We start from the raw sequence: 24,075 nt of genomic DNA on the forward strand, positions 1-24,075 counted from the left end.
ATACTAAATAAAATAGTAACTTTCAACTAAAAATTATAAGCATAGAGAGAAAAATGAGGTGTGGGTCAAGAAGACAGTGTTAAGTACAGTAAGGAAGAAGCCTGGTAGCAAAGGAGAGGTGATTAATACAAGCATTTGGGTTAAATTCAACCATTTTCCAGGGCGGCTTCTCCCCGACATTATAACCCAGAGGTGCAGAGCCCCTCCGAGTTACTCCATATCTATGCACCTTCAACTCACAACCCAGCTTTCTGTTTAGGACATGCTGGGAAGCCGAACACAAGAAGCATTTTTTTTTTTAAATTTATGAGCTAGCTAAAATAGCTTCCAAGCAAGTACCTCAGCACTGTGGCATCCAACCCTTATATCAGAGCTTGCAAATGCAACCTAGTTTCATCTCAACTCTGTGGCATTTACCTAAATCTTTCTTTTCTCTATTTTGAAAGTACTCTCTTCAAGACTTTTCTCTCATTGCACCCAGAACCTTGGTTTATCTCTCTTGTTGATTGAGTTTGGCACTTTAAAATAAATTTTTATTTACCATTTATGATCATTAGGTTTATTTCTCCCAAATGTATAATGTTGTCTTTCTCCAAGAAGGCATGATAGGATAGGGAAAAGGGAATAGACTATCTCCACTCATCAATAAAAATTAGAAACACAAAACAGCCAGGGGTCAAAAATTAAGGGAAAAGAGACTGGCTTCAAATTGGTAGTCTGGTAATCTATTCCACTGGAATTTGCGGAAATACATTTTTCCACAATAAAAATGGGTCTCTTTGGCCATCACAAAGGCAATTTCCTACCTTCATGACTTGATACTTTTTTCTAGTTTTATTTGTTACTGTCCATATTATTTGCTGAGTCACTGGGGCCATAATTAATTTTAAAGAAGATTACTTGCAAGGAAAATACATTTAAATGAAATAAGTTAGGGATAGGAGGTTGGCTAAGGGGTGTTGTATATCCTGCGTGCATGTGGGTAAGAGTGGCGGGGAGGGGGAGGAGGGAAGAAAAGGCCTTGCAGTCTCCAATGCTGAGACTGACAACTTTAGGAAGAAGAGAGGCTAACGGCATAAACCTGGTGTGGAGTCGTATAACAAACACAAATATGACTTCTTATAACTACTTATTTAGTGAAGAGAGAAGAAAATAAATGTGGAAGTGTGGAGCTTCAGATCTGTCAGTTGCAGAGGAAGGTTGATGTGGGCTCGGGTACAAGAGGTGGATTTAGGGCTCTGTCTAATTTCAGAGTTACAGTAAACTTGTTCACACTCTCCTGGTGCAGTCCCAGGCTCACAGGAGCAGCAACAATCCCGGAATGTGAAGTTATAATGTTCTGGGGCTGCCCGGTGATTAATAAAACATGTTATGGGACAGTGCAGAAAATCTAGCCCCCAAAATTCTACCAAATGCCCTCTAATATGACACACTGCATTCTGCATGAATGATGTAAAATTCCCTCCAAGTCATTTCCTGTGCACCCAACAGGTAATGCTCTGGGCAGATGCACATCAAAAGGTTGACGAGACTAAAAATGTCATCTGTGGGCAGAAAGAAAAGTCCAAGTAGCAACCTGGTTTCTGAGCCTTTGAATAAGGCAGTAGGAGGGAAGAAGCAGGTGAGGTGGCAGGGAGGGACGGAGAAAGAACAGCAGGGGAGGGTGGGACCGCAGAGAAAAGCCTCCCTCCCACACCTGCGTTCTGAAGTTAGGAAGCCAGGTCCCCACCCAGAGAACCTCAGAAGCTGCAAATCCTACCAGACTCATTTTCTGGTAAGTACTTTACATACTACGTTATGAAATATTTTTAAAGTTGGGGAAAGACTAAATCAGCCAATCAGGGTATTTCTTGAACACCTACTGAGTTGACAGCAGCTAGGAGAGTACCACAGAAGCAAGATGCACGCTCACTAGTCTCAAAAACCTCTCCAGTTAACAGTACAGAACACCAGCTATGTACAAAGAGTAGACACAGGAGGAAGACCAAGGATGGCACAGGAACAAACATGTCAAGATTTAATAGCTGGATAATCAAAGCATATAGACAAATGTCCTGAGTGTGGAGGATAGGCATTAAATACATGTGTGTTGACGGTGGCAGTTGGGTGGACACCACTAGGGGAATTCATTGGGAAGGCTTCCTAGGGCAGGTGGGATTTAGGGAGGTCTTTAAAGATGGGGAGAACTGTGGCCTGGTGGATTGGGGAAAGAAGGAAAATCCCAGGCCAGGGGAACAACATAAATGAGGGACTGGAAGTGGGAAGGTTGAGTGCAAGGTAGAGTTGGGTGAGTGTGGGAGGAATGAAGGGAGCGAGCTGGGAAAGGAACGTGTGAAGGGAGCCATTCTTCGTATAAGATGGGCAGAGTAGGGAGGAGAGTCTTAAAGCTGATCGGGAGGATGTTTTTCTTGATGAAAATGCTGATGGGTAAATCAGTGGACGATTTTTCGAGGACAGGAGAGAGGGGTGCCAAGCAGCACTGCAGAGATGATCTGGCCACTTGCGTGTATTACTAACTGGAGAAGGGAAGGAGAAGGGGCACGACGTTGGAGGCAGGAAGTTCAGTGAGGGAGTTGATAAAGCAGTCTAACTGGGTTGAAACAAAAGCTTGGGCCAGGATGGTAGCTGTACGGGTGGAAAGGAAGAGGGAGATGCAGGAAATGAAGTGGAGGAAGAAATGGCAGGATTTAGCAGTTGGATAATTGTGAGAGCTGAAAGGCAGGGAGCTGTGGATGACACCGAGGTTACTGGCTTCTGGGAGAGACAGGATGGTGGGCTTATCAATTCAGATGGGAAAGTTGGGAGGAGGAGGAGGAGTGCATGAGGGTGCGGGGGGAGGTGACGATGAGAAGTTCAGTTTTAGACTAGCAAAGTATCGACTACCATTGACTCCATAACAGATTAACAGGCTGTAAGAAAAGGAAAATGACTAGGGGGCTTTCCAAAGTTCCTGGATACTTACGGAGGTGTCTAACAAGCACATGTGCTGTTATATAGACTCTGAGCCCGTTGTTGGGTAGGGATTGTCTCTATTTGTTGCCGAACTGTACTTCCCAAGCTCTGCACACGGTAAGTGCTCAATAAATACGACTGTATGAATGAAATTTTGTACTCCTCCAACCATTTAGTACAGTGCTCTGACCATAAGTAAGCACTCAAGAAATGCCATAGTCGATGAAACAAGAAAGCAATATCAGTAAAAGGGAAGTACTAGGCATTTGATGACATTTAAAAGCTGCTGTGTGTGCCTGGAGATTTCTCTACTTGAGTAGGATTGTAGAGAAGGAACCTGTGCCCTTCTTTAAATATATATATTTAAAAAAATTGAGATGTGTCAAAATCTTTCCTGTGGCCAAAGGCAGCAGATGAAATTAATATCCTCCGGGGGAAAATATATTTCAAATGGAGGAACTGAGAGAGCATTTTGATACTAAAAATCATCTTTGTCGTTTATATTTTTGTTTCCTTTTTTTCTTATGTCTGTTGGCAGACCCACCTCACTCTTTACTCTCAGGCTGGGAGCCTCTGGGAGGCCAAGGACCGTGTCTCTCTCTTTCATCTGTGTACTTCTTTCCCAGTGTTTAATATATGTTTACATAGTGCAGGTGCTTAAATAAATACTATTACTACTTAAATGAGTTAAACGCTGCAAATTTCAGGTTCTCACACTTACATAAGGCTCTGGTTTCCTCTTTTTTTTAAAAAATGGTATTTGTTAAGCATTTACTGTGTGTCAAACACTGTTCTAAGCCCTGGGGAAGGTACAAGTGAATTTGGTTGGGCACAGTCCCTGTCTTGCATGGAGTTCACAGTCTTAATACCCATTTTACAGATAAGGTAACTGAAGCACAGAGAAGTTAAGTGACTTGCCCAAGATCACACTGCAGACAAGTGGTGGAGTCAGGATTAGCATTCAGGTTCTTGACTCCCAGTTTCATGCTCTTTCCACTAAGCCATGCTGCGAAAAGCATCTGATCTAAACTGTAGTCAGAAAAATTCCCATAATCCTGGAAAAATCCACATATCCCACCCCTCGGCAGAAGAGTTTTGATAATGCCATTGAGGGGAAGTAGACCTTCCTAAACTGGAGAAGCAGTGTGGGCTAGTGGATGGAGCACAGGACTGGGAGTCAAAAGGACCTGGAATCTAATCCTGGCTCTACCACGTCTGCTGTGTGACCTTGGGCAAGTCACTTAACTTCTATGGGCCTCAGTTACCTTATCCGTAAAATGGGGATTAAGACTGTGAACCCTACGTGGGACATGGACTGTGTGCAACATGATTAGTTTGTGTCGGCCCCAGCGCTTAGTACAGTACCTGGCTCATAGTAAGCACTTGATACCATTAATTAAAAAAATTCAGAGTGGACAGCAACTGCCTCCATCAAAGGTAAATATCCAAGTGTCCCCTTCTTCAAGTAATCTCAATGCTTTATGTAAGCATTAGAGGATAAAGCTTAAATTGTTGGTATTATGTTAAAATATTTCAAAACACTGCACTTCTCTCATACTTGAACAATTAGATTAGTATCCTTGCCCATGTACTGCAATTTTTGATCAGTTTATTGCTCATTAAACCGGTGACCTGCACAGCATCCAGGTATAAAGCCTCAGTTGGGCATTTTTCACATATTAAATTATATTTTAAAAGCATTCCTCTCACAGAACACTTTCCTACGTTTGAAGTTTGCCTTGAAGTACCCTCCACCCACTTGTATCAATTTTCGCTTTTATTGTAGAATTCTTTTTATTTCTATTCCATGCCCAAGAAGGCATATAATACCTTAACACATTACTGGGGCTTTGGAAGTTCAAGTTAGGAACTCATTTTCATTCCTAAATACGGTCTGAGACAGTATCCACCACCAAATATTCCGGTTTTAAACTAAATATTAATTTTGCCTCATTAGGATACATAACTTTTGAAAAGTTTTCCTTTAACAGTTCAAAAAAAAATAAATCAGATAAAGTACCTAACAATATCACACAAAATTACATCTGTGCTTTCGCCTGAATCTAGTAACATGTTTGAAAGTAATCTGCCCATAGGAAAAAAAAGTTAAATAATCTTAAAGCATCTATGAACACATTTAATTGTTGTGTGTGTTTTTTTTTAAAAACAAACCCTATTCCCTATTTAGAAGGACTTTCCCTCCATGCTGTAAAACACATAAGAGTATGGGAATGAAAGTGGCAAATAATGAAGGATATCCCTTGAGAAGCCGCATGGCCTAGTGGAAAAAACATGGGCCTAAATTTCAGAGGACCTGGATTCAAATCTCTGTTCTGCCACTTGCCTGCTGTATGACCTTGGGTCACTTAACTAGTCGGCACCTCTGTTTCCTCAACTGTAAAATGGGGATTCAATATCTGCTTTCTTTCCTACTTAGACTGTGAGGCCTATTTGGGACAAAGACTGGGGGTCCGACCTGATTAACTTGTATTTACCTCGGCGTTTAGAACAGTGCTTGAAGTATAGTAAATGCTTAACAAATACAAATCATCATCATCAGGTGTTGGGGGGAGAGAGCGGGGGGCACTGCCACATAATGGTAGGAATTGTGTCTCCAGCAACCAGCTACTGAGAAGCTTCTCTACACACGTTTGCAAGAGTGCACAGGAACCAGTGTTCCCCAACCCCATGGCACCTTGGGAGGGGGGCTTGGAAGGCTTCACAGGTCTTACTTCAGGGTGTGGGCTCCTCCAGGGGGTCGTTGGCCAAGTTGGTTCCTGTTTCAGGAACGCTTATGGTGAGGGGTGAGGAAGGAGGGAGCCGATACAGTTGTTTGCAGAGCCAGGGACCTATCGATATAGTTGTCCTTCACCTTCGAAAAAGACACTACTGAATGTGAAGTTCAGCCATGACTGTTTGTGTGACTGATAAAGCCCAAAGCGGGAACCACAGTCCCAGCTGCACTGGGCACACAAAAAAAGCTGTTCCTTGTTATGTTTAATGCTTGCTCCATCCGGCGTTGTTTTTTTTCCTTTTCCTCCATGCCCTTCACTCTTCACAAAGTTTTTACTCTAAAAGAGCCACTCCTTTCCTGATAGTACTATGTCACGCTGTTCTGGCCTTGGCAATAGACCCCCTATTTTCAGCTGGGATGTAGCATTGTCTGATGCTTTCGTTTAACTGTATCCTTAAAATATTTCTTCTGCCCTCCTTGCTTTCAGTTTCCCCCAATTCAGCTCTCCACACAGCAGCTGTTGGGGCATCCTTCTGTGACTCATTCGCCTCACATGTCCCACCCAGCCCAAGTTGTTAAGACGAGCTCAACTGGGCCTCTGGTAAAATAAATGGTGGTATTTGTTAAGTGCTTACTATGTGCAAAGCCCTGTTCTAAGCACTGGTGGATACAAGGAGATCAGGTTGTCCCACGTGGGGCTCACAGTTTTAATCCCCATTTTACAGATGAGGTAACTGAGGCACAGAGAAGTTAAGTGACTTGCCCAAAGTCAAACAGCTGGCAAGCGGCAGAGGCGGGATTCGAACCCGTGAACTCTGACTCTCAAGCCCGGGCTCTTTCCACTGTGCCATGCCGCTTCTCTATGCCACGCTGCTTCTCTAGCATTCAGGAATTTCACGCCCTTGTACACCCTAGTAGCAGTGTGCCCCTGCCCCTCTTTAAAGCAATAATTACATGATTGGTATCTTCTGCCGATGGGAAGGATATGCTTACATAAGGCCCGTTTCACAGAATAGACACTTCAATATTTGGACAATTTCACCTATTCATGATCACCTATACCTAACACTCATAACACAATAACCCTGACGCAGAGTAAATAGAACCAGTTAATTTTAAATGTGCAGACATGAGCTATACAGAAGGTTGTGCTTTTAGTTTATCCAAGATGCAGGAATTCCTTGAATTCAAGTAGTCACTGGGCTGACTAGGTCACCTGTTAACATGGGTTCCACACATCAATTCGAAAGCTTCCAATTTAAAGTAATGTCTAAGTAAAATCCTGATATCCAATGGGAAGGATGGGCTGAGGGGAGAGGGAGGTAAAGAGGGGCATATTCTACATTATCTAATTCCTGACAATTCACAGTTAATAGCTAACATTAAAAAAAATCAGATATAGTCTATATCATAAGCTATGTTTTTCTCACCATAATAACAACGACGGTATCTGTTAAGTGCTTACTATGTGCCAAGCACTGTTGCAAGCGCTGAGGTAGATACGAGGTTATCAGGTTGTCCCACTTGGGGCTCACAGTCTTAATCCCCCCCCCCTTTTTTTTTTTAACAGATGAGGTAACAGATACAGAGAAGTTAAATGACTTGCCCAAAGTCACACAGCTGACAAGTGGCGGAGCCGGAATTAGAACCCGTGACCTTTGACTCCCAAGCCCGTGCTCTCTCCACTAAGCCATGCTGCCACGGAAAAGATGTACGAGGAACACGAATTGACGTGAATGTAGTTAACTAATTCTCACCTATGGTAAACTATTTTTCCCGCAGGAAATTAAGTTCTTTAAATACTAAGAAGAGCGACAGTTGCCCTTGTACATTTGCCATCTCGGTTGACACTCAAATTCTCATTTTTACTCTTACTCCTATTTCAGTTGGAGAAACTGGCATCAAAACTTTGACGGTAATGAGAATAAAAACCTCCTCGTTAACAATAAAACCCAGACTGAAAAACAGGGTGCTTCCAAGGAGAACTGGCCCACGGCTATGGGGTGACAAAAAAAAGGGCATCTTTGCTTTTCAGGTAGAGAACCTAACATTTGAAAAACTACTACCTCTCTTCCAGTAATTTCTTTCTGTTAACCCCCCAAAAAGACCGGCAGATGGTTGCGCTTTGCACCCTTCCGTACCAGTTTTCAAGGCAAAGTGCTGGATCGCTTTGCTCGACAACAATCCCGACGGGCCCGAACGTTGCTGCAGGTGAAGATACTCCAAGAACTCTAGCACCATCACCTCTTTTGTTAGCATCCTCTACTGGTGGATTCCAAAAGCAGCAAAGAAATGCGATCCAGAGACGGTATGTGCCTGCTTTTCCATCTAGAGCTAAATGTGCCAGAATGGCAGCCATAAGTTGTTTAGAATAGACTCCTGAAGAAGAGACTGGGGGGGGGGGGGCGTGGAAGGGGGAGAGGAAAAAAGAGAAATGTAGCTATAGAAGGAAAAAAAAAATCTATATATACGCCAGCAGAAGCAGGTAAGGCAAAAAATCCACCAACATCCAACATAGGTCTGATGCGGTTCCATTCTAGATGATTAACAGCACTGCCATTAAGTTTACCGCATATGGTTCGGTGCTGTAGTCTAATACTGCTAAATTGGTTCACAGGCTGTCAAGTTCCATTACTTGATGCCTCTCCTGAATCTCCCCCAGCCTGCGGGAAGAGGTTCCAGAAAGGGAATTAACATGTTTCACTGAAAGCTTAACGGCACCGCGAGAGCAACGAGAACCAAAATATCATTTTCAAATAAGCAAGACTCTAGGTATATTTATGAAAACGCCCCACTGTAAACATCACGTGCACGATTTCCCTTCATATGTCTGAGGGTTAGCATCTTCCCCACCAATTCTCTTCAAAAACAGAGGCAACTTAAACGTGATCGCGTTGCTGTGAAATATCTATCGACCCCCCCTCCCCCCTTTCCCTGAGGTTTCAACAGCACAAAGGAAGCCGAAGTTCATTTTTAATTTGCACACACGACCCAATCCTAGACAACCTCCAGCCAGTAATTAATGGATGAAATGCATTTGAGAACAAAAAAGGTGCAATGACACGGTGCAAAAGTGGTGAAAATGGAAGATACCTGTAATGGCACTCTCTTATGCACCTTTTGTTTTCTCTGAGTGATGCATACTGCAGCCCGAACGTTTTTTGCCACAACCTCAAAATCTGCTTTTCTAATATTAAGCACAAAGGAAAAACACTGACAGCAAGCGTGGTAAATAAATCCCTCCCTGGAGAACGAAGGCAGCAGACAGGAGGGGGCTGACATGCATGCGGGAGCAAACTAAACACCATCTTTTTTTTCTACCTGCACAAGTTGCCATTTGCTGCAGCGACCGAGAACCTCTTTTTCCTGTTGATTTCAAAATGCGTTCGGGAAATCTGTATTTTCCTTAAGTCATCTGTTGATATGCCTTAAGAGCGCGATAGTCATATCATTGGATCTTTAAGAGAAAAATCCATTTTCTTTCCTGTTCAGGTAAACATGTTTACAGCAGCTGCACCGACGCTGGGTGGTTCAGACTCACATGTCACACACATGTCGTCAGCAGCAAGAAAAGCCCCTTTCTCTGATGATCAACGTTTTAAAGAAGGTAAAAAGCCAAGAGCACTTTCCGAACTTACCTTTCATAAAGCCACATCGGCGGCGGCGGCGGCGGCTCAATATAGAACCCGCTATTGACGCTAAAACAGGAAATTAAAGATTGCAATGGCCCGGAGCCCGCTCCTCTCCACTTAGAAGGAGCTCTCGCTAGACAATGACACTGCGTGGAACTTTGCGTCCCAACTTGCCGGCTTCTTGGAAACTCAAACGTTTATTTGGACCCCTAAATGGTGAATTGGGTGGGGGGGAGGGGGGGAGGAACCAGCAATCGCGATCCCCGTTCGAGCCTCGGAGACCACCCTCTGCGGCTGGGAGGAAACATCTTGGAGCCGAGCTCCCCCCCCGCCCCCCCAAAAAAGACACACACACACACAACCCTCCCCATCTGCTGCTAGGCAGGAAATCCCCCCTCCCCCCCTCAAAAGCAACCCTAGAATCGCCGGGAAATGTTCGAAAACCTCCCGTTTCGCATCCCATAAAAGACAGAGAGAGCGAGCGAGACGGCAAAGGGGGGCGGGGGGGGGGGGGGGGGAGGACGGAGAGACGAGAGTTGTTTCGAAAACACATATTTCCTTATTTTCTGGGAGAGATATCGACTTTGTTCTAGGCGCCTCCCCGCCCCACCGTGTGTCTTCAAAACTCATTTTAAAAATAACACACGTACCATAGAGAGGAGGGGAAAAAAAAAGCCCCTAAGTCTGAAATGTAAATGTAATTCCTTATATAGACTCTGCAGCAGCAGCAGCGGGAGCGGGAGCAGGAGCGGCGGCGGCAGCAGCAGCCCACGGCAGACCGTTATTACCATTGCCAACCATTACCAACCATTATTATACAAACAGGTACCAGGGCAGGGCCGGGGGGTGGGGGCGGGAGGAGGGGACCGGGCGAGCACATGAACAGATGGGCACAGGGGACTTCACCGACGCACTCTCCCCGCCCCGTAAAAAATAAATCACCCTCCCCCGCCCCCCCCCGCCCTAATAAATTATCGAGACATAAAAAAAAATCGAGACTCCCTGGCAGAGAGCAGTAGTTTCAGGGAAAGGAAGAAGAAGAAATTAAAAAGAGAAAAAAATCAACTTACACCGTCTTTCAATATTGGAAAAGCCGATTGGGAAAAAGCCACGTTTGGGTTTCTTTGCAATCTTACACCAAGTTGTGTTGGGGGGGTGGGGAGGGAGGAGGTGGGGGAATTGTGTGTAGTCCCTAAGCAAATCAGCATAAATCGATAGACTGCAGCAGCAATAGCAATATAGCAACAGTGCCTGTCCGTCCCTTGGCCGCCCCCTCCCACCAGCACCACCAAGGCCGGGCGAGCCCCAGATCCCTCCAGCCCGCTTCACCCCTCCTGGCCGTCTCCACCAGGTAACAACTTGGCCCCCGGAGCCCCCCGAGGCACAAAGCCGCCTGCCTCTCCGGGCGAGCGAGCGAGAGACGCAGACAGGACCGTCCTGCCCATTTCTTAGCCCGCGACGGCTTAGAAGGGTCGGCCGGGCCGCCCCCCCCCCCCCCTCTGCCTCTCTCCCCGCCCCGGGTACCAACTTCACGAAGGTCTCCGCCACCATCCAGCTCCGCCCCCGCCCCCCACCCCCCGAAAGCCGCCTTGTCATTCATCCCGTAGTATTTATTGAGCGCTTCCTATGTGCAGCCCACTGCACTAAGCGCGTGGAATGCGACCCTTCGGCCAGTTGGTCGCCCCTCCATCCCCTGACAACTTCACACAACACAACCCCGGGCTTTCCCTTTACACCCCGTGCTTCGGTGCGTTTACATACACTGGGGGAGAGTGTATCAAATACAAGGGGGGAGAGGAGAGAATATAATCCACGGAATATAATCCGTTTCCGTGTGTGTGTGTGGGGGGGGGGGGGTGTCTCACCAAGGTAACAACTTCATACACACAAGATGCCCCCCTTTCTCTTCCCTACACACACACACGAGCAAAGTAACGGGAACGAGATGGACGGGCCCCATCCCATGGCCGGCCACCCTTTCCCCTCCTTCCAACCCCACCCCCCGTCACCCCTCTTCCCCCGGGCGCCCAAGGACCGGAGGAGGCGGCGGAGGGGGGGACACGGTGTCCGTGTGTGTCTGTGTCGGGGGAGGGAGGGCGGGAGCCACTTCTTGGGGAATAAGTTTGTTAGTTGGGCTCCCGGGGCTGCTCCTCACACGGAAAAAGGAGGGGAGAATGGAGGGGACGGGGAGGCCGAAGAGTGGGGAAAGTGGGGAAAAGAAGCCCCAGCCGCCCAGAAAGTGGGCGCCCTGAGCGGCCCGGCCGGACCAACGGTCGGACCAACGGTCGGTCGGTCGGTCGGTCGGTCCGGCCGGGGAGATGCGGCGGCGGCGGCGGTTAACGGTCCAGGGAGCGGGCGGGGGAGGCAGGAGCCGCTAGGCGGACGGGCACCAGGTAAGAGACATAACGGTTCAGGGGAGGGGAGACCAAAGGAGAGGAGCCGCCGCCGCCGCCGCCGCCGCCGCCGCCGCCACCGGGCTCCCGGTTCGGTTCGGAGGCGGCGGGAGGAGGAGGAGCAGCGGCGGGAGGAGAAGAAGGGGGGCAGAGATCACTACTTTCTACTTTGCCACTCCACTTTCCCCGCACCCTGCCCCAGGTCCCCCGCTCCGCCTGGCTCCTCGCCCCCCGGGGGGGGCCGCCCCGGCCGCCCCGCCGCCCCCCGCCCCGGCCCCGCCGCTCCCCGGGCCCCTCCGCCACTCACCGTTATTGCGCCGCGGGTTCGCCTGCTTTCTGCGCTTACACCTGGGGCCATCCGCCATGATCCTCTCGCTTGTGTCTAAATGCTCGAGTCACCTCCTCCCCCTCCCTCCCCCTCCCCCCCCCCCCCCCCCCGCCTCCACCCCTCCACCCCCCACCCTCCCTGGTTTACGACACTGGCGGCTTTACGACATCACCTTCCTTACACCTAGAGCCGTCCGCTCTACGGCCGGAACCTTGTTGCTAGGGCGAGGGCGGTTTGCGGCCGGGGGCAGCGCCGGCCGAATGGGGCGTGGGGGGGGGGCGAGGAGGGAAAGTTCCCCTCAGGTGTCTGGGGGTCGAGGGAGGGGGCGAGCGGGACCTGGGACGAAGGTGAAGCTGGAGGCTTGGGCCGCCGCAGATTTCCCTCCCCGTCGCTGGCCTCCCTTTCCCGGGAGGAGCGAGCCCCGGTCCCGGGGGAAGGACCGGCCCGGGGGGGCCGCAGCTAAGGTCATGGCCTCGGGGAAAGGTCACCTTGCCCCTGCGCCCCCCCCCCCCCCCCAGACACACACCGGGTCCTCCCCGTCGTGGGGGGGCGAGGGTCGGCGGGGCGTAGTGGAAAGAGCCCGGGCTTGGGAGGCAGGGGGCGTGGGTTCTAATCCCGCCACCGCCGCTTGCCAGCGGTGTGACCTAGGGCAAGTCAGTTGGCTGCATTAGGCCTCACTGATCTCGTCTGGAAAGTGGGGATGAAGACAGCGCGCCCCACGTGGAACAACTTGATTCCCTTGCGTCTAGCCCGGCGCTTAGCGCAGGGCTTGGCACCTAATAAGCGCCTAACAAATACCAACATTACGATTATTAAATTCTCTGGGCCTCAGTGACCTCAGCTGGAATATGGGGATGAAGACTGCGCGCCCCACGTGGGACAACCTGATTCCCTTGCATCTAGCCCAGCGCTTAGCGCAGTGCTTGGCACCTAGTAAGCGCCTAACAAATACCGACATTATGATTATTAAGTTCTCTGGGCCTCACTGATCTCATCTGGAAAGTGGGGATGACTGCGCGCCCCACGTTGAACAATCTGATTCCCTTGCGTCTAGCCCAGCGCTTAAAGCAGTGCTTGGCACCTAGTAAGCGCCTAAAAAATACCAACATGATTTTTATTAAGTTCTCTGGGCCTCAGTGACCTCAGCTGGAACATGGGGATGAAGACTGCGCACCCCACGTGAGACAACCTGATTCCCTTTCATCTAGCCCAGCGCTTAGCACCTAGTAAGCACCTAACATTATGATTATTAAGTTCTCTGGGCCTCACTGATCTCAACTGGAAAGTGGGGATGACTGCGCGCCCCACGTTGAACAACTTGATTCCCTTGCGTTTTAGCCCAGCGCTTAGCGCAGTGCATGGCACCTAGTAAGCGCCTAAAAAATACCAACATGATGATTATTAAGTTCTCTGGGCCTCAGTGACCTCAGCTGGAACGTGGGGATGAAGACTGCGCAGCCCACGTGGGACAACCTGATTCCCTTGCATCTAGCCCAGCGCTTAGCACCTAGTAAGCGCCTAACAAATACCAACATGATTATTAAGTTCTCTGGGCCTCAGTGACCTCAGCTGGAACATGGGGATGAAGACTGCGCGCCCCACGTGGAACAACCTGACTCCCTTGCGTCCAGCCCAGCGTTTAGCGCAGTGCTTGGCACCTAGTAAGCGCCTAACAAATACCGACATTATGATTATTAAGTTTTCTGTTAAGTTAAACAATCTGATTCCCTTGCGTCTAGCCCAGCGCTTAAAGCAGTGCTTGGCACCTAGTAAGCGCCTAAAAAATACCAACATGATTTTTATTAAGTTCTCTGGGCCTCAGTGACCTCAGCTGGAACATGGGGATGAAGACTGCGCACCCCACGTGAGACAACCTGATTCCCTTTCATCTAGCCCAGCGCTTAGCACCTAGTAAGCACCTAACATTATGATTATTAAGTTCTCTGGGCCTCACTGATCTCAACTGGAAAGTGGGGATGACTGCGCGCCCCACGTTGAACAACTTGATTCCCTTGCGTTTTAGCCCAGCGCTTAGCGCAGTGCATGGCACCTAGTAAGCGCCTAAAAATACCAACATGATGATTATTAAGTTCTCTGGGCCTCAGTGACCTCAGCTGGAACGTGGGGATGAAGACTGCGCAGCCCACGTGGGACAACCTGATTCCCTTGCATCTAGCCCAGCGCTTAGCACCTAGTAAGCGCCTAACAAATACCAACATGATTATTAAGTTCTCTGGGCCTCAGTGACCTCAGCTGGAACATGGGGATGAAGACTGCGCGCCCCACGTGGAACAACCTGACTCCCTTGCGTCCAGCCCAGCGTTTAGCGCAGTGCTTGGCACCTAGTAAGCGCCTGACAAATACCGACATTATGATTATTAAGTTTTCTGTTAAGTTAAACAATCTGATTCCCTTGCGTCTAGCCCAGCGCTTAAAGCAGTGCTTGGCACCTAGTAAGCGCCTAAAAAATACCAACATGATGATTATTAAGTTCTCTGGGCCTCAGTGACCTCAGCTGGAACATGGGGATGAAGACTGTGCGCCCCACGTGGGACAACCTGATTTCCTTGTGTCTACCCCAGTGCCTAGAACAGTGCTTGGCACCTAGTAAGTGCTTAACAAATACCAAAATTATTATTATTAACTTCTTTGGGCCTCAGTGACCTCATCTGTAAAATGGGGGTGAAGACAGGGTGCCCCCCGTGGGACAACCTGATTCCCTTGCATCTACCCCCCGGGGCTTAGAACAGTGCTTGGCACATATTCATTCAGTCAATAGTATTAAATTGAAGCAGCATGGCTCAGTGGAAAGAGCTCGGGCTTCGGAGTCATAGCTCATGGGTTCGAATCCCGGCTCTGCCACTTGTCAGCTGTGTGACTGTGGGCAAGTCACTTTACTTCTCTGTGCCTCAGTTCCCTCATCTGTAAAATGGGGATTAACTGTGAGCCTCACGTGGGACAACCTGATTACCCTGTATCTACCCCAGCGCTTAGAACAGTGCGCTGCACATAGTAAGCGCTTAACAAATACCAACATTATTAGTATTTATTGAGCGCTTACTATGTGCAGAGCACTACTAAGCGCTTGTAATGTTCGGTTTGGCAACAGATAGAGACCATCCCTGCCCAGTGACGGGCTCAGTCAAATCGGGAGAGACGGACGGCAGGGCAGAGCAAAATAGTAAGCGCCTAACAAATACCAACATTATTATGATTATTAAGTACTCCGCCTCAGTAACCTCCTCTGTAAAATGGGGGTGAAGACTGCGCTCCCCACGTGGGGCAACCTGATTCCCTTGCATCTAAGAGCCCGGGCTTGGGAGTCAGACGTCCTGGGTTCAAATGCCGGCTCAGCCACCTGTCAGCTGCGTGGCTTTGGGCAAGTCACTCAACTTCTCTGGGCTTCAGCTACCCCATCTGTAAAATGGGGGTGAAGGCTGGGAGGCCCCACGGGGGACAGCCTGATCGCCTTGTATCCTCCCTAGGAATTAGAACAGGGCTTGGCACATAGCAAGGGCTTAACAAACGCCATCATTATGATTACCCCAGCCCTTAGAACAGCGCTTGGCACATAGTAAGGGCTTAATAAATACCAACATTGTTATTATGACGATCTTTGGGGCGGGGAGGGGAGCTGTCAGCGGTTAGGGAAAGCAGGGGGAGATGGAGACGAGCGGGGGGTGGCGGGTGCCCATCATCCCACCCAAGGACAGGCCCCGGCGAGTTGCCCACGGCCTCCACCCACCCCCTCGAGTGACACTTTGCCTTCGACGGCCCCTCCGGCGTTGGCAGGAGGGGGGGGGAGGGGAAGACCCCCGGCCCAGGCGAGCTCAACCTCGGCCTCCGCCCCAAGTGGGAAGAGAAAGTTCCGTTTGCTAGCAGCCACAGCATCGGAGCGGAATGAGTAACTCACACACAGACACCTGCTCCCCCTTCCCCCCCATCTCCTCATCCTCACCTGCGGCCTCCAGCCTCTCCCACCCCGCCCCCAGGCTGGAGATAACGGATCGTCGGTGTCCAGGCCTGGGATTTCAAAAGCATCACCCTTTCCGTGATTTACAACCGAAAAGCCGGTGTGGTTCTGCCCTTATAGGACCTGAAGTCAAGACACAAAAGAGCGTGAAAGGAAAAGCCGGTCCCAGACGCCGCCCCGACGATTTAAAGATCAGTCCGGGCTCTTGTTTTCAGTCCAGGGCTTTAAACGGGTTTCTAGCTTTCCGGGGAGAGAGGCAGGGGTTGAAGAGTGTCCCAAGAGTTAGATCTCCCGCGTAGGTTAGGCTGTGAGACATTTGGCGAGTATCTGTGAGCTCCCTCCCCGCGGCCCAGACACCTTCCCAACGGTCGGGACTGTTATTCTCTGGAGAATAAATGAAGTCATCCTAGATGCGAAATGGTCTAATGTTTGCAGGGAAATAGTTGAACTGCCAAAAACGATGAAAATAAATACTCCTGGTTTTTTCATCGGCGAGATAAAGACTGACCTCTGATATATTTCCTTATATATTCCGTTTTACTCATCTGTTCCTAAAGGTGGTACTGAATATTAGAAAAGTCATTAGTCATCCAGCCTCCTTTTCTGTAGCGTGCTATTTAAAATACCTTGAAAACCGAAGGAAGCAAGTCGTGCCGATGTTCACCGTCTTGAGAAATTGTCTATCGCCTCCTGCCCCGGTATACCTACACACAGTTACAAAACTCATCTTTCTTAGGTTTCATTTCGATCGAGCGACTCCTTTTCAGAATTCTGCCTTGGCTCCCAATCATCCGTTGTGACAAATTAAAATTGCTTATCATAGACATCGGGACTTCACATCCACTGGCCAAATCCTTTTTCACTCCCCAAGATGCCCAGTACACACATAAGCTGGTCAGTGAATGAAATGTGACAGACTGCTAATCAAAACTTTGGAGTGAATGTTCAGGTTTTGAAATTGCCTTACATCAAAACGTAAGATGAATAAAATAGTTATATAAGATGCACTTTTATTGTTGGAAAGATTTTCAAAATTTCAGAAGCCTGGATCTCAAAGAAAGTGAAAGTATAGTGTGGTCTGGTGGAGAGGACACAGGGCCTGGGAGTCAGAAGGCCTGGGGTCTAATCCCAGCTCTGGTACTTGCCTGCTGGGTGATTTGGGGCCAGTCACATCACTTCCAAGGGCCTCAGTTTCCTCATCTGTAAAATGGGAATGCCATATCCAGTCTCCCTCCTATTTAGAATATGTTCTAAATCTGTAGTTTTACTGTTCACTCAAAATCGGGCAACGGATATTTGAGAAATAGACCCAATCCCTATATTCAAGATGCTACAATGACAAGACTGACAAACGTAGAATCAATATAAGAATGTACAAATAGAGGGGATTAGTCAAAATCAGACAACAGATGTTAACAAATAGACATGGTCTCTACCCTGTGATATTACAACTTAATAGGTGAAACGATATTGACAAACATAGTTGACAGAAGTCGGTACAAATAAATAAAAGGGGGGAGCTGGGTTAGGTTCAGCTAGGGAACAATTGAAAGCTTTCTGAAGAGAGTGCTATTTGAGATGGCAGTGGGTAATAATATTTGTTGCAGTGTTTAAGTGCTTACTATGTGCCAAGCACTGTACCCAATCATGGGGTAGGTACAGAATAATCAGGTCATTCACAATCCCGGGACTCATGGGGCTCAGAGTTCAACTAGGAGGAAGTAGGATTTAATCCCCAATTTAGAGATAAGCAAAATGAGGCACAGAGAAATTAAGTGACTTATCCAGAGTCACACAGAAGACAAGTGGAGAAGCCGGGCTTAGAACCCAGATTGTCTGTCTCCCAGGGCCATGTTCTTTCTATTGGGCCAAGGTGCTTCTCTATTTCATGCATATAGAATAGTAGTCACTGACTTTCATAGTAACGTTTTCCTATTATAGTACTCATAGGGTGTCAGTGAATTGAATCGAACAGCAGTGGCTTCCGTCTGTCCCCAAAACTTACTATTTAGGAGTTAAAATGGGTCATTTCCAAATGCTGTTATTGTAGAGGGTTGATTTTTTAAATATTAGGGTGGTGATTTTGCCTCAAAACCAGAAGCCAGAGCATCAGCTCATCATTACTCCAACTTTTTAAACATTTCTGAATTGATATTATTGGATTTTGATTGCAAGCATCTAGAGGGCAGGAATCATCAGTGAACTGTGTTGTGTAGAGCACCTGGCAAGTGTATGTGGATACTTAATGAATGCTTTGGGATGATGAGGTTTTGGGGTATTTCTACTTCCAGATAGAAAAATATTTCAGTCCCTCCCTATAAAATGAAACACAGTCATAATTAAAATTAATACTTTAAGGCTTACTGTTCCCAAGAGATCTTAGCTGATGTTTAGTTAGTTGATGTTTCCCAAGAGATGTTTAGTTGAGAAATATGATAGAAACATATACAATTAACCATTCTTAAGTGGAAATGGGAACTCAATCAGGGATCAGTAGCACTGAGTGATTATTTCACACTTTTCACAATTGGTATTATTATTGTTAAATTTCATTAAGCACAGAAGTCAAAACACTGTACTAAACACTAGGTTCATTTCACAGAAATTAAATTGAGATGCTATCCTTAACTCACAAAGGGTCCTCTGTCTAAGTAGGGGAGGACTGGACCTATAATAAAAGAAGATAATGTGAAGCTGAGTAGGAATTCTAGTTGAGTAGCAAAAATGTTAACGGTAAACTATCTATCAGTTAAACAGTACTCAGAGTGGCTAGTCTGGGCTCTTCCTACTCTAAGCCACAGTCCTTGGGGAGCGACTGCCACATCCTCCCCTGTGTTCGAAAATTTGGGCAGGGCAGTGCGGTTCTTGTGGTATTGGGTAGGAGAGTGGAGACTGCCCCAGCCTCCAGGTGACACCCACAGCCTCTGGCCACATCGCTGGCCGGGGCTCCTGCCCACCTCCCGCTCCTTCAGGAGGTGAGGATTTGTCCGGTGAAGAAAAGGGAAGCGTGCCCCAACTCTCAGGCACTCCTCCTCTGTGGCTCCCCGAGCACAGGTGGTAAAATGCATTCCACTTTGGACTAAAATCTGCCCTTTATGGGGAAGGAAGTTACATCATCTCAGAATGTATAGGAAGTGTTTATTTTCATTTAGTTGTTACCATAGTAAACTCTGCAACTGTTAAATGTTAAGTGCAGCATGAGCTAGTGGAAAGAGCGCGGGACTGGGCGTCTTGGAGGCCTGCCCTGGCCTGTTGGGTGACCTTGGGCAAGTCTCTAAACTTTTATATGCTTCAGTTTCCTCATCTGTAAAATGGGGGAGAAGATACCCACTCTTCCGCCCTCTTCTACAGCTCTCCCTGTGAAGGACAGTGACTGTGTTCAAGCTGACTGTTTTCTGTATCTCCTGATGCTCGGCACGGAGAAAGCTCTTAATAATTGCCATGGTGGTTATACTATCACTCAGGTAATCAAAAAATATTTTTTGAGTGCTTAGCCTGTGCGGAGCATTGTACTTAGCCCTTGGGGGGAATGCAAGAGTTAGTTGGTGGGCATTATTCCTGTCCTCACAACTTAGTGTGAGGGACCTACTAAAATGCATTACTTGTCGGGAAAAGAAATACAGTATGAATACTGACGATAGTACCTGGCTCTTTTACCTGCCTATTTAAATGAAGGAAGTGTACTTTTCCTGGAGTGAATCTAAATTCTCATTCTTTATCGTTTGTGTTTTTATTTCCTTTCAACACGACTTCCACAGTTATCCAATCCCTATTAATAGCCAAAGCCTTAAGAAAAATTCCCCTAGTTTCCGCCGGTCGGTTTTATTTTCAATTTTTACCTCTAGGTTATGCTTAGGCGATGTTTTTATGTTGCCATGCCAGTCCAAATTGGGTTGGGGGAAGTGGGCAGGATGTGACCTGGGTTCACAATGCTAGCTCCGATCGCAGTGCAGCGATCTCTTCCGAGTAGAGCTGTGCCCTGCACCCGGTCCTGAGCCCACGGGGCTGGGGTCAGGTCGGAGGCTCAGAGCCAGACCCCGTCAGGTTCAGTTGAGCGTGGATGCCTTCCTCTCCTCCCGCAGCCTACACTGTGGGATTAAACAGTCATGGGACGAAGAAAGGAAGATAAATAGGTATTTCAGGTATCCCCTTCTGTTTTGATCCTCTTGTACTACTCTTTGTTGCTACTGCTTGGAACCACGCTGACACTGGAACCAGGACCAAGCCAGAGCGCCTAGCAGCTCTTCAAATGTTGGCCCTACTTTCCTGGTGTTTGTTTTCTTAATTGGGGATTGGCAACTGGACCCCCAATTTTTCCATGCCAGTTGGAGTTGGAATGAGTCAGGATGAACCCCTCCCGATTTGGGCCAAGCAGAACTCTACTCCACAGACCTTCAGCATTATCTTGGGGCCTTCCACGGAGAGGTGGGAAAAGATGAAGAAAGGGATTGGCAATAATAGATTGGGGACATCGGCCTTCACGGGACGGTTAGCGTTAGCAGCAGCAGCCACGACCGCCCAGGACCCTGCAGGGTCAACAGCTAAAGGCTGCTTTAGCATCACCAGGAAGGATGACTTGGTGAGCCTGTGCTATGCCGAGAGGGAGAGAGACAGCAGAGATAGTGTGATCATTCCTGTTTTCCTTTTCCCTTCCCACATGGTGTCTCCTTGCTCCCCACTTCCCACCTCTCTCTGCCCCACTTCATCTACTCTTCCTCCTTGGGTCTTCCACTGGAGGACTGTGAAGGGGCTTGGTGAGTGGTCAGTATAGTTCCTTCTGACCTCTTCCTCCAGGTACCTGTTTCAGGGAGACATGGGTACATTTAGCAACAAGTTGTGGGTCTAGCAGCGTGTGTCTTTCAGCTGGTTTGGGGAAATTTTGTAGGGATGAAAACCGTATCCTCATCCCTTTGGTATTTCTACCCTTGGGGGCCGCTGTTTCCCTTGGCTCTTGGCACTGACATAAAATTGCAGGGGTAAAGATAGCTCATCCAGCTCTGTCTTAGGAATAATACATCTTCGTAGATTTTTGCCTTCCTTGAAATTTCTGTTCTCGTAGGTTTTCTACATGATTTGTCAAAAAGGTCTCCATCATCTCATGAGAGTTTGCAAAATTATAAGCGGAAGTTGATGTAATAGTTGATTCCCCACACGAATATTAGATTCTTTTATCAGATAGCATTAACAATTGCTCAAATGTGAACAGTAAATTCAGTATGAGATAAACAGCACCACTGGAAGTAAAGCAAGGATTTTTAAGAACTTCAAAATCAACGTAATCTAATTTATGATCAATGGTCTTAGGTTTAGATCACGAGAAAAAATAGTTAATTTAGGGAGGAAAGTCCAATCGTGCGAATACAAGATGCAGCTAGGCATAAGTACATCACCGAATAACCTGGGCATGAGTTGATATCAGTAGAGAGGCTTGGGGACCAATCCCACCCCCATGGCCAAAATTCCATTATTTCAACTGTCCGGAGTTGGGGAGTGGGTGGGGAGATGATAATGGCCTTTAAGAGTTTTCCCCTTCGGCCTTTAGTCCCGGGCCCACTCACAAGGCTCTGATGCCATTTAAGAACATAAAATTGTAAAGTACTGTTCTCCCTGAGTCAGACCAGTGGTTCCTCCTGTCTGGTAAAACTGTGACAACAAGATCTTGGAGGAAAGCAATAATGATGGCTCTCCTTGACATCCATCCTAGGGGTGTGCCATCCAACTTCTGTAACTCTTCCGCCTACCTCACTAGCTTTCTATCTAGTAACCCGTTATTAACTTCTCATCCAAGAAAGTATCCTGGGCCCTCGTAAATCTGATATTTTTGGCCTGCACAACTTCCTGTGGTAACGAATTCGTATGCTTACCCACCTGCTGGGTGAAGATACGTTTCCTTTTGTTTGTTTTGAACATGCCAACTTCAAGCTTGAGTAGGTACCCTTGCATTGTAGGGTACTGGAGAATAGCTTTTGAGCCATAGTCGAAAGTAGGATGTACCGTTTCTTTATAAATGATGAAATAGCACAGGTGCCGTCAATTCCTTATATCTTGGTTTGGCCAGTATTTACTAGTGGGTCTAGTTTTGCCGGGTTCAGTTTTTAAAAGATGTGTAAGGAAGCAACAGACTCTATTAAAGAGTTGAAAATAGGGAAAAGCCAAAGGGATTGGTATTGTTAACCTGGAAAAGAGGAGGCTAAGGACTGACTTACTAGTCCTCATACATGAAGGCATATGACACGGAGGTTCACGACTAGCCGTTTTGTTTCCACCAAGACCAAAGCAAGAGGAAATGTACCTAAATTGCAGCCGGAGGAATTTAGCAGCAATTTGGAACAGATAGTGGAAACTTCTATCCCTAAAGGCCTTTGCACATAAAATTGATACCATCAGTTGCAGCAGGGGAGTGAGCTGATTATACACTGGGGTTCCAGTCCAGCTAATGTTGGCACCTTGCCATTGCAAATGTGACGAGGTCCCTCTAGTGGCTTCCTATCAACTCTTTGGGGTTAGGAGGATGCAGGGAGATCCCCCTCTTCCCCCTCTTCCCCCTCAAAACTGTGCCGGGAACGTCAGCTAGTTCCTAGCTCAGCCGGACCCCCGGTGGACTCTCCCAAGCGGGCTCAAGTGAGTTCTGCAGGCAGTGGGGATTCAAACCTCCCCTGCCCTCTCCGTCACCCGTTCTCGATGTTAGGAATCTAGAGCAGGGATGACAGAATGGGAGAAAAATAGAGCTTAGGAGGTCATCTGGTCCATTCCCTGCCTTCAGACAAGTGAATGATTTAGGCCGCAAGGAAACTGTGGTTTGTTCTGGTCTTTAAGTCTGCTGAGGTGAAGAACCTGTAACTTGGTTGCCTGCCTTTTCAGGGAAAGCAGTGAGTGGTAATGAGCTGAAATGTAAAAATCAGGCAGCGCAGCACTCCGAATAGCACTAGTCAAAATTGTATCTTGAAAATCGCCTTAGAAATAGACTGCACATTGTATATTGGAATATGTAAGGTTACATGCATTATAGTTATGACCCGAGGATTTCAAACACCAGCATGTGGTCCTTGATACCATCCAAATGGAGAGTGCCATGTACTTTAAAACAGGAGTTTTACTTAAAGATAGCAAAAGCGGAGTGGCTATATAATAATGTTGGTATTTTGTTAAGCGCTTACTATGTGTCAAGCACTGTTCTAAGTGCGGGGGGAGTTGCAAGGTAATCAGGTTGTCCCAAGTGGGACTCAGAGTCTTGATCCCCATTGTACAGATGAGGTAATTGAGGCACAGAGAAGTGAAGTGATCTGCTCAAAGTCACACAGCTGACAAGTGGTGGAGCCGGGATTAGAACCCATGACCCTTGACTCCCAATTCGGTGCTCTTTCCGTTTAAGCCATGCCGCTTCTCTACTATGCTCTTCTCTACTAAGCCACAAGATTGTAAAAGCATTTTGGATATAAAAGCACTGAATGAAATCAAGGCATTATTATAGAGAAACAGGACAGTATAGTGGAAATAGCACAGAACTAGGAGTCAGGAGACTGGGCACCTAATCCCTGCTCTGCTTCTTGCCTGCTGTGTGACCTTGGGTAGGTCACTTAGTTTCTCTATGTCTCAGTTTCCTCATCTGTAAAATGGGGATTCAATGCCTGGTCTCCCTCTGACCTATTTTCTTGTATCTATCTCAGTACTTAGGCCAGTGCTTGGCCCATAGTAAACAGTTAACAAATACCATAATTACAATTATTATTGTTATTATTCACTGTGCCCAATTCCATGTCCATGCACTCAAACTGCTGCTTCCGACACCATGGCACACCCTATCCAAAGAAGCTAGCACTGTCAGACAGATATTCACCAATTCCCTGACTACATTAACTATATCATGTTAGAGAAGACACAAGTTAGGGCAGAACTGGGTTTTCTTAAACTGAAAACAACTGACCCCGCTTTTTACATTACTTCATTTAATAATGCATTGGAAAAGGAGTTTTGATCCTTTTATTTCTCTCTTGCATTACTCATTTTATGAAAATCAGTATACAACTTTTGCATTCCATTCTCCTAAAGGACAGAGACAGAAT

At 47.4% G+C, this 24,075-nt stretch overlaps 2 protein-coding genes across 7 annotated transcripts in view; one reads left to right on the forward strand and one right to left on the reverse strand.

The window, feature by feature from the left end:
- ZEB1 (zinc finger E-box binding homeobox 1) overlaps window positions 1-12,107 on the reverse strand; it is a 162,074-nt gene extending 149,967 nt beyond the window's left edge. The window contains exon 1 of one of the 3 annotated variants that reach the window (XM_029077556.2): window positions 12,019-12,107. In XM_029077556.2, the coding sequence (XP_028933389.1) occupies window positions 12,019-12,076 (58 nt within the window). In that variant the 5' untranslated portion in view covers window positions 12,077-12,107. The remainder of the gene's footprint in view (window positions 1-12,018) is intronic. The other 2 variants (XM_029077558.2, XM_029077557.2) reach the window with 2 other exon arrangements.
- Window positions 11,654-24,075, forward strand: part of ZNF438 (zinc finger protein 438) — a 214,633-nt gene continuing 202,211 nt past the window's right edge. For all 4 annotated transcript variants that reach the window (XM_029077560.1, XM_029077559.1, XM_029077563.1 and 1 more), the window contains exon 1: window positions 11,654-11,711. The gene's annotated coding sequence lies outside the window, so the exon portion shown is untranslated. The remainder of the gene's footprint in view (window positions 11,712-24,075) is intronic.

Source organism: Ornithorhynchus anatinus, chromosome 13 (assembly GCF_004115215.2).
Source record: "Ornithorhynchus anatinus isolate Pmale09 chromosome 13, mOrnAna1.pri.v4, whole genome shotgun sequence".
Classification (NCBI taxonomy): domain Eukaryota; kingdom Metazoa; phylum Chordata; class Mammalia; order Monotremata; family Ornithorhynchidae; genus Ornithorhynchus; species Ornithorhynchus anatinus.